The 9852-nt window shown below is 49.9% G+C and overlaps 1 protein-coding gene across 1 annotated transcript in view; it reads left to right on the forward strand.

The window, feature by feature from the left end:
• The window catches only part of LOC142575235 (protein gooseberry-like), an 87670-nt gene extending 78774 nt beyond the window's left edge, over positions 1-8896 (forward strand). Inside the window, exons 5-7 of the mRNA XM_075684401.1 lie at positions 757-958; positions 2634-2749; positions 6201-8896. Coding sequence (XP_075540516.1) covers positions 757-958; positions 2634-2749; positions 6201-6467 — 585 coding nt within the window. The 3' untranslated portion in view covers positions 6468-8896. The remainder of the gene's footprint in view (positions 1-756; positions 959-2633; positions 2750-6200) is intronic.
• Positions 8897-9852: the final 956 nt, after the last annotated feature.

Genomic DNA, 9852 nt, shown 5'->3' on the forward strand with positions numbered 1-9852 from the left:
TCATATTGAGGAAAATAAGACGATAGAATTAACATGGCAGTCTGGAATCGCATACGTTCCTATTTCGGCGTCCTAGTGCCGACGTCCAAAGAGACATCATCATACATGGAAGCGTAATGAAACACGGCTCAATTGGTTTGGTTTTCATTTTATGATGGCGCATATGGCATAGCGAGAGGTTGGCTAAGATTTGGATGGTATTAGGAACATGCTGCTAATATTAAAATTGGTACACTTGTCTGGAGGAAATGAATAAAAATAACGTTCGAAGAATTTAAGAGAATCGCCCTGAAACAGCTATGAATTCCTCCGCGGCTTCCTAGTTCTTATTCATCGTCGGAGCTCTTTCTTCTTCATCGCCTTCTCCCGCTGATCCTCTTGTGTCGATATTACGCCAACATAATAATAATATTGAATGTCTAAGCATGCCTGGTTTACATTCTTGCCTACACATATGCATGTTGCTCGACTCGCTCGTAACGCTGCGCATATATACAGCTTCTGGGAGCTCGATATGCGATTCGGTCACGGCAGTTATTTCGTACAAGACCAAGCAAGCGCCCCACCCATGCCGCTCCCTGGCTTCCGCTCTCTAGCGGGGCCAGCCTTGTTTGGCGAGGGAGGCGCTGGTTCGGCATCGTACTGCACGCAACTTTAGGCCGTCTGCCCGCACTGTTTACCGTCTGCAGCATGATGGTTGACTGCAAGTCCCCCTTTGTTCACGGTGCAGCGCTCGTCGTGCTTGTTTGCGCGCAGGTATGGTTCAGCAATCGGCGCGCGCGCTGGCGCAAGCAGATGGGCAGCCAGCAGATGAACGGCTTCTCGGCGCTCAGCCTGCCCGTGTACCCGGCCGCCGCGGCAGCCGCTGCAGCCGCTGCCAGCCCGTATCTGCTGCAGCCCACCGAGCCACCGCCCCAGCCCTACGCGCAGCCGCACCACGCAACCCAGGCGCCGCAAGGTCAGTGGAGATTCCACGCTGATTCCTTCTCTCTGGACTCTGAACTCGGTAAAAGCGGTGCGTATACGTGCTCAACTTCGTGCCATCGTCCAGGCGATATGAACCAGCCTTGGCACAATGGCGCCTAGCCGAGGCGCTTTCAGCCCATTCTTGCTCATCCTCGCGGCTCTTAAAGTGACTTTTATGAAAAATATAGTTTGGTGTATTAATAAATTGCTCTTCTGCAATAGAAAAGCGGACACTCGCATAGTGAGAGGAAACCTGGTAAGCCAGGAAAGTCGCAATATCGAAAGGCTAGCCGCAACGCTGTGAGTGCGTGCGTGCGTGCGTGCGTGCGTGAGTGAGTGAGTGAGTGAGTGAGTGACATTGCAAGAAAGATCCCTGAGGCTACAGCTACGGACGTTTTCGTTTCTGAGAAAAAGAGTCATGAGCGTGTAAAAGGAAAGCGATGTTGGTTCATTTCGCGCTTACATAAATCATTTCGGATGCCTACGATTATTGCCGTAATCGTATGTGCAAAATCGCCAGATTGTTCTGCGAATGCTATTGCCTGTTGGCACCTTACATAAAGCCAGCGGTGGATATTCCAGAGTCCTTTAGCACACACAAAAAAATTCAGTGCCCTTCCACTCTGTGAAGAAGGATGACCAGCGAAGCTGTGAATGTGGATCCCTTAATGGCGAACTCCACCTCCGTCGCGGGTCGGCCCGGTATTGCACTATCTTGGGTAATCGGTCCACGTATAGAGGAAGGGCTTAAAGCCTGCTTCACCTCCGCGGCGGGTTGGCCCGGTATTGCACTTTCTTCGGGATCGGCCCACGTATGAAAAATTGTTGGTCTATGTCCACGGAGACAAGATCCGCCAGAACCTAGCCATAAACAGCTTTGCTGTAAAAAGTATTCAAGGCTCCTGACTCGCAGCCCATGCACCAACGTGTAGCGTGCGATGTCCACCGTATGTAAGACTGCAGTCTGTACGCCTGTAAGACCCGTGCGTGCTCTGTTAGAACGGACAGTCGCTATATGTCGTTTTCTCAGTGGATCTCGAGTGTGTGTACAATCCTCGCTCCACGTAATGTACACCACGTTCTCCCTCCGAGAGGAAAAAAACTAAATATACTTTTTAAATCTGAAGAAATAACTTTTTAAATCCCGAAACGCCGAATAAGCCCCCAAACATCGGTGACACCACCGCGCGACCCAAAGCCATGCAGCTATAACACCGGTACACGCGTTTTATGTGGATGCGGAACTAGATGGTACTAGTAGTGCCACCGCAGGAAGGTGCAGTTTACACTTAACGACTATGATCATCTGCGGCCATATAGCAGCGTTGGAGGAGCAACAAGGGCGCTTGCTCAGACAAAGCGGGCGCCACTGCGAGTTGTGAAGATGTCACTAAAGCGTGTGTCATCTGCCAAACAATAGCTAGAAACATGGTCCGGTTGCGCGCGCGTGTGTCTGTGGCCAAACAACTTGTTCTTTAACGGGCACGAACACTAACTATACCACCACATTTCCTGTGCAGGGGAGTACAAGAAAGCAGCACGCATTTCCGTCTAATTCTCCTTTCTCTTTTGTCCCTCATGAAAAATGCCTGTTACAAGCACGCACTTAGCCAAATAGTGAACGGGGATGTGACCACCCGACTTTGTCATTCTTCTCGTCATCGCAGAGTCCGTTCCCCCACCGGTGGTAACCACCATGGGTCACGGTTCATCGGACCCGCGTACGAGTGCATACGGCGCTGACCAGCACTACGGCGCAGCCCAGCAGCCGCTCAAGCCGCAGGTGAGACTTCGTTGCGACGAAAAACTAACTTTTCACACTTGCTGCCTCACGGGAACGGCCGGAGCGGTGGCAGTATACGGTTGGCTTCGCCTGATACATGTGTACGTTGTTCTGGCCACCGTGCTTCGGAAACTGCCACTTTTCTAGAGCTGTTGAAACAACTTACATTTAGGTAACTATCACTCTGCCGAAGAAGACTACTAAGTGCGCAAAGCCACCAAAGCGCTAATGCGCTTTTTGAAGGCAGCTGCTCTCTATACGAGCGCTTGTGACTATACTTGAGTGAACATTGAACGGCGGTTGTTTTGTTGTTATGGCCTCAACACACTGGAAGTAATTGAAAATGGTCAACAAAAGACAAAGTAAAGAAGAAAAATCAGGGAAAAGACATTGTGCAACGGAAGCATAACGAAACTTCAATAGGGCTTACTCACAAAAAGAAAAAAGAAAGAGGGGGGGGGGGGAGGGTGATGTACACACAACAGTCGGCGCCTCTAGCTGCGTAACCTTCCGAACGCCTGAAAAAAATTTAGGCAGAGCACCTATAATTGAAACGTGGCTTCCATATAAGCGACAGGTGCCGAACGACAATAGGTTTTATGTTGACAGAGTTAAGCTAGTCAATGAAAGTGTAGTACACTATGGTCGCGTTGCACAGCACCCAACGCGCGCATCGTCATTCGAAAGCAAGGAACGTCATTGGATCAACGAAGCCAACAACTCGCGTTCCTGCGTCGGCGTCTGTTCCTTGTGCTGTTTATTAACAACCGTGCGCTTTTTTTCTTTAAATGCTTAAGCATTTCTACGGTTACTCAACGAGAAAACTGACCGTGCGTGCGTGCATCCCTCATCGCGTAAGACGACCGCTTTCAAAATAGAGCCAGCCAGCTGTGGAAGACGACGACGAACGCGCGAACAGTGGTATGAAAATTTGAGGTTGGGCCAACTTGAAATTTGGGTGTAGCCCAATGTCCAATCGAACGCTGCTGAGCGTCCTCGCGGGCAAGCGAGTGCGTTGAAACGCTTGGCGCGTTTTCGTTGGGCCTTACCGAGGCGCGTCCCTCCTTTCTTTAGATCATTATCATCATCAGTCAGATCGAAGACGGAGCTTGTGTCACGGCCGCTCAATGGAAACGCAGTGCGTTTCCATTGAGCGGCCGTGCTTGTGTGGACAAGGAAACGCGCGCATGCTTGCGACAGCGAGGGTGGCGTGGCATCGTGGCGATGCACCTTCCCCTCACGCAGCGCCCCACGCGCCACTGCGGCAGCTACTGGTGTTCGCTTTCGACCGCTTTGCTCTGTAGTGGCGTGCTCGTTCCCGGCGTTCCAGCTCAATTGGTACGATTACATTGAAGGGGTCGGATGCGGCGAGAAAAATCTGACAATTGTCTACCCTAAGTATTGTGTGCCATAGGAAAGGCCATGGGCAGACGTGCATAAGCTAGGAAAGGCAATTAAGCAACACTAAGCGAAAACGAAGTTGCAACCGAACCAAACAATGTTTATGCTTTCGTAGGCGATTCTCAGAATTTCTGTAGTTTTTTTTTTCCTTCAACACATACGTAACAAAATACAGGCAATCTTTTAGTCTGCCCGTTGAAAGCCGGAGGCTTCATTCCTTCATTGCTATGCCGTGTGTCCCTGCTAACGTTAGTCAAGCTGTTCAACGATCTATATATATATATATATATATATATATATATATATATATATATATATATATATATATATGCGAAAACACCCGTGTACTTAGATTTAGGTGCACGTTAAAGAACGCCAGGTGGTCTAAATTTCCGTAGTCCTCCACTACGGCGTGCCTCATAATCAGAAAGTGGTTTTGGCACGTAAAACCCCATAATTTATTTTTTTTAACTATATATATATATATATATATATATATATATATATATATATATATATATATATATATATATATATATATATATATATATATATATATATAGAGAGAGAGAGAGAGAGAGAGAGAGAGAGAGAGGAGATAGGGTGCGTGGTACAATTGTAAGACCTAAGGTCTTTCGTCGTCGGTCTGTCGACCCAACACGATTGGTCTTAAAATCGTATCTTGCTCCAGCTCACTTTTGTATATTTTTTTTTAGTTCAACAGCTTGCCAAGCGTTAGGTAGGACACCCTATATAGCTCGTATACCATCACTGATGCTATGCCGCAACCGATCTTTTCTTTCGTTACGATAGGTTCGCTTCACGTTCCACTTTTGCAATGAAGACACTATAACCATTGCTGGAAGGATAACGTTCAGTGTGAAGGCACTATATAGTCAATGTTCAAACGATAGTGTTCAGTACAGTCGTCACCACACATGGAATCACGAGAAAGACCCTCTCGCGGATCGCCTTTCTTTTGAAGGTTGGTTCATCAGCTGGAAAAGGCGTATATTGAGAATTCATCTAGCACCTCCTAGGTTATAGATTTATATAGATTTGTAGGAGAGAGAGAACGTAGACTATTACGTATGCCAGCTCGTCCAATACAAAGTAATACTATTGGCAACTGCAATATACCACTGACAAGAAATATCTATGGACAGAGATTAGTGGAACTTATCGGCATAAAAGTATGAAACGACTTACCATTTGAGGTAAAACAGAACAAAAATGTATCACACTGGTAAAAAAAAAAAAAGTCCTATATATACCAAATGGCAGCGTAACCTATCGGAATATGTTCATCCCATGTACGTATATATACTTGTATATAAACATGAGCAAAACGAGAACAGGGTAAAACCTGGAGTCGATGTTTCGACAAGTGGACTTGTCTTTTTCAAGGTGACATATGCTTTCCTCAGCAAAGTAAATGTAGGTAGGGTTCTTCTGCACATATATAGATACTGTGCCGAGGAAAGCATATGTCGTTTTGAAAAAGACAAGTCCATTTGTAGAAACGTTGGCCCCCGCTTTTAGCTTGCATGTTCTCGTTTTGCCCATAGTCTTGAATTTCCATTTCCCGCCTTCCCCGTGTTTTCTATGTATATAAATGTTTTTTTTAGTTGTAAACGAGATTTTGTTTCGTAGTAACGACTAAACAAGTGTACCATTCAGTCTATGCTGTTTGTTTAAATGCTGCTTTCCCGATATTTCTTCAGTTCATTGATGTTTCATTAACAAGTCTACTGTCAATTACATATTCGTAATGACCCCACTACTAGCCTTTGACTATAGGGCCATACAGTGTTTGCACGCAATTTGTATCAACTTTCCCTAAACAAACTTGAAACCTCCTCCCTGTGCCGAGACGCAGGAGTACAAAGGCACGCGCGGCATCATCTGCAATGTTTTTGCATGGGGGGGGGGGGGGGGGTAGGGGGGGTCAGTGGGCAACATGTATATACCAGAGGCCGACGCCCAGGGTGTCGAAATGGTCTAGACAGACGAACTGCTTACGGAGGGCAACGGTCGGTGCCGTGCGCAGATGCTGAACATGCTCCCGAGCCCTGTGGACTACGGCAGCCTCCAGCAGCAGGACGACTGGCGCACGCAGGCGGCGGCAGCGGTCAGCCAAGGGAGCTGTTGGCCCTCGGCGGCGCCGTCCCCCGCCCCGACGGCGCCGAGCACCGCTGCGGCCACAGACCCATCGTCGTTCGGCGCGGACGCATTCGTGTCGCCACCCTTCAATGCGACGGGACTGGACCTCAAGCCGTCCTTCTACTACCCGGCACTTCGTGGACTGCCGCTCTGACCCCACTGCCGACCACTCTTGTACAAAGCGCATCGCAGGCAAACTACAGTGACGCCTCTTGTCATCACAAACACGGCCCAGTGCTCCGTCTTGTCAGGCACCGCGCTGAATGAACCGACAGACTCCTCCACCGGTGAGGACGTTGTGCCCAGGCCAGTGCTCGCCTGCAGGTGGTCCACGTCCGGCGGAAGCCCTCGCGCGTCAGGTGTCGCCATGTGAACGGCTGCGCTCGAAACGGAAACCATCGCCCGCGGCAGTTTCGCCTTCGCTTCACTCAGACACTTGCGGAGAATTCCAGTCGTCGTTCTGGAGGAGCTCTCTACGTATATCGCTGATTCAAACGTGCCAGAGGGCAACGTTTTTAATGCTACGCACTGGATTACGGCGGAAACAAACTGCCAAGCGTAGCAAGCAGTCGGAAATTTTTAGGTTGAATGCGTGACTCTATGGTGGAGCAAAACTTTGGAGGACGTTTAAGCTGCGCCTTTAAGAGTGGAACGCCGATAGCGTTCGAAGACCCTTTACTGCTTTCCATGCTTCCCGGCAACTTCAGCTTATGTAACCGTAACGTTTACCGGGAAACGGCTGTCTGCGAACGCTATGCACGAAGGCGAGCTTACTGGTAGAGACGTACCCTCTTGCGTGAGTTGATCTTCTGTTACTGTTTCGCACTTTTAATATTTCACTCTGAGAAGAGCTAAGATAAAGGACATGCGCTGTCGCTTTTCTTTTCCCTTAGATTTGTTTGTGGGCTGCCGTTCTCAAAATTCCGAGGAATAACTTTGTAAAGAATGAAAGACAAAGTACGGGCAACTTTCGTGGTAGAGAAGTGGTTGGGTATGCAGTAGTTCCGAATTCGGTTGAACATTATCTTTCTCGAGGCCATGTCCCAACGCCGGCTGCTGGATTTTCTGCGACACGGGATCCTTAACACTATCACGTTAAAATAGCGATCTGTAGCGGATTCGGTCGGAAACAACCAGTGGGGAACGCGAATGTGACCTTAACCGAGCGGTCAATTACAAATGCTCCCCCCGCGGGTCGGAAAAGCTTGCTTCGTATCGACAGGGGAATTCGCCTAACTCGTCAGCAGATTCGTGCAGCGAAGTCGAGCGTTCGTTCAAGGCGCGCAGCCAGTGCGGCGAAACGTTGCTTTCCACGCGGTGGAATTCGCTTTTTAGATCGTTAAGCAAAGCAGATGCACGTATGTAACTGTGTGTGCTGCATCATTAACAACGTTCGTGAACTAAGTTTTCAGTTCACGGCAACGCAGGCAAGCGGAAGTGCTCTCCAGGAGGATGAATGTCCGCGTTTAGTATAACGACCGAAATTCGGCAGCGACAAGACGGTGGAAACAAAATGCCCGAAGGGAGCCGCCATCAGCGAGCGGTTGGGCGACGTGTTATCAATTTCGTGACTACATTAATGTACTACTTCTAGTGCGCAAGTTAAATGTTCGAGCTTGAAAATAGAAATCGTGAGCCCACAACGTTATGCGCTTGCTATCCTCAGCCGCGTCCACGAGCCCTTGCATTGGCAGCTGCAATGGGGGCAGCTTCGAAACAAACCCTCTCAGAGCGGACGCTGTACACGGTCACAAAAAAGTTTGCCACGTGAGATCACGATGCGTCAGTAGATTTTGGCCTTGACGATTGTGTTGAAGCCGCAGTGATCGCAAAGACTTCGATATGACGTTTTCGTACCAGCAGATGCTCTCTCCGCGTAGAAGACCTCCACGACAATGAAGTCCGCTAAATGTTTTGTTTTGGGGCACAAAGCTTCGATCCTCCTTCATCTGATCGGCTCGCCACTGGCTTCAGCGTCAACTTCGGTGCACGGAGCGTCAGAGACAGGATTCAGCGGACGAGTTCGCGCACTCGCGAATCGCGGCTGTAGTTTGGTCATAACGCACGCTTGGGCGAAGTTGTACAGCGACTATGGACACCATACAGTGTTCGCATTGCGGTCGACTCGGTCCAACGCCTCCTGGACGACAGAAAGCCTGCGCGCTTTGAGCCACAATAACATGTGGAAAGGTCGAAAGCTGATACATTTCACGGAAAAAAAGAAAGTTGGGAGAGGTATAGTCATTGGACAGTGCAGGCCACCGTATTCGAGGGCCGTGATGACCGAGCTCTCTCGTGGCTGCGAACATTGTTTGTCGTCATTGTAAAGAACACCTCACGGAAGGTGACAGAGGTAGATGCAGGACTGTAAGAGCTACTAGGCCGTAAACCAAAGAACCTTTGCCTGCGCAATTCATTGCTATCTGTGTATTCTATTGCACCACGACGCGTTTCACACATTGAATGATGGCGATGATATGATAAATAATAATAGCAATGATAATAAAGAAAGAATGAGACAGTTGTGAGAATTACTCTTGTCACTCTTGCTCAAGATTTCTTTCAGGTTCGAGGAGTGCCCGCACCGCCGATGACTGTGTGCCAAAAGGAACAGTGTCACTGCGAAGGCAACCTATGACTATCACTCTACATTCCAGACCGCACGGTCGCTTGCCAGCGCGCGCTAGCTCGCTCCTACGCGCCTAAAGCGAACTTGCACGCTCGAAAGGCGACGTACGAGGGTATACTATTGGGCAGGAGTTGGTGAAATGCTGTCCCCTTGATAGGAGACAGAACTCCATGGCCGTCACGAGATTCTCACTAAAGTATACATTATTTGGTCAGAATGCAGCGTTCATCTATCCATTTTTAGGGGCACAACGTTTTGCCAGTCTCTCTAGGGTGAACAATAACGAATTTACCGTCAAAAACACGATCACACCCCACAACCCTTACCATAGTGACACTTTGCAAGTACCGCTCACCAGACGGCCTACCACTTATAACTGCACGGACCGTGGAGAGCCTGCTTAGAATGGTTGTTCGCAAGAAGCCACGAATATAATCGAGGTGTTCTTGGCATCCGCGCCATCCGCACAGCATCGTGGCGTAGCGGAAGACGTGCCCGCGGCTGCAGTGCACGCGAGGAGGTGGGCGAGCGCGCGCGGGATTTTCGAATATCGGCGGCGCGCGCGCGGTCTGTTTCGGCCACCCACGGGGCCGTCACGGACCTGACAGGCGGCGCCTCAAAGGCTGCCAACGGGGCCCGCAATTATCACACGCCGGACGACGGCGCCCCGCCCCGCGGGCGGCCGCTTCAAAGCAGCCGCCGCCGCAGCCGAGAGCGGCGCGTGCGCCCCCCCCCCCCCCCTCGCCACGGCCGCGCTGTCAGGCGCGGGGAGATTTGCACCCAGGCTGGACGGCGAGCACCACGCAAGCGGCAGCATCAGAACTCACTTTCGCTTCTTCTGCCCTGCCACCCGCGAGCGGACCAAAAGGCAACGACGATCGGCCGCATCCGCGTGTCGCTAGACTGACCC

This window comes from Dermacentor variabilis, chromosome 3 (genome assembly GCF_050947875.1).
Source record: "Dermacentor variabilis isolate Ectoservices chromosome 3, ASM5094787v1, whole genome shotgun sequence".
In the NCBI taxonomy this organism is placed as follows: domain Eukaryota; kingdom Metazoa; phylum Arthropoda; class Arachnida; order Ixodida; family Ixodidae; genus Dermacentor; species Dermacentor variabilis.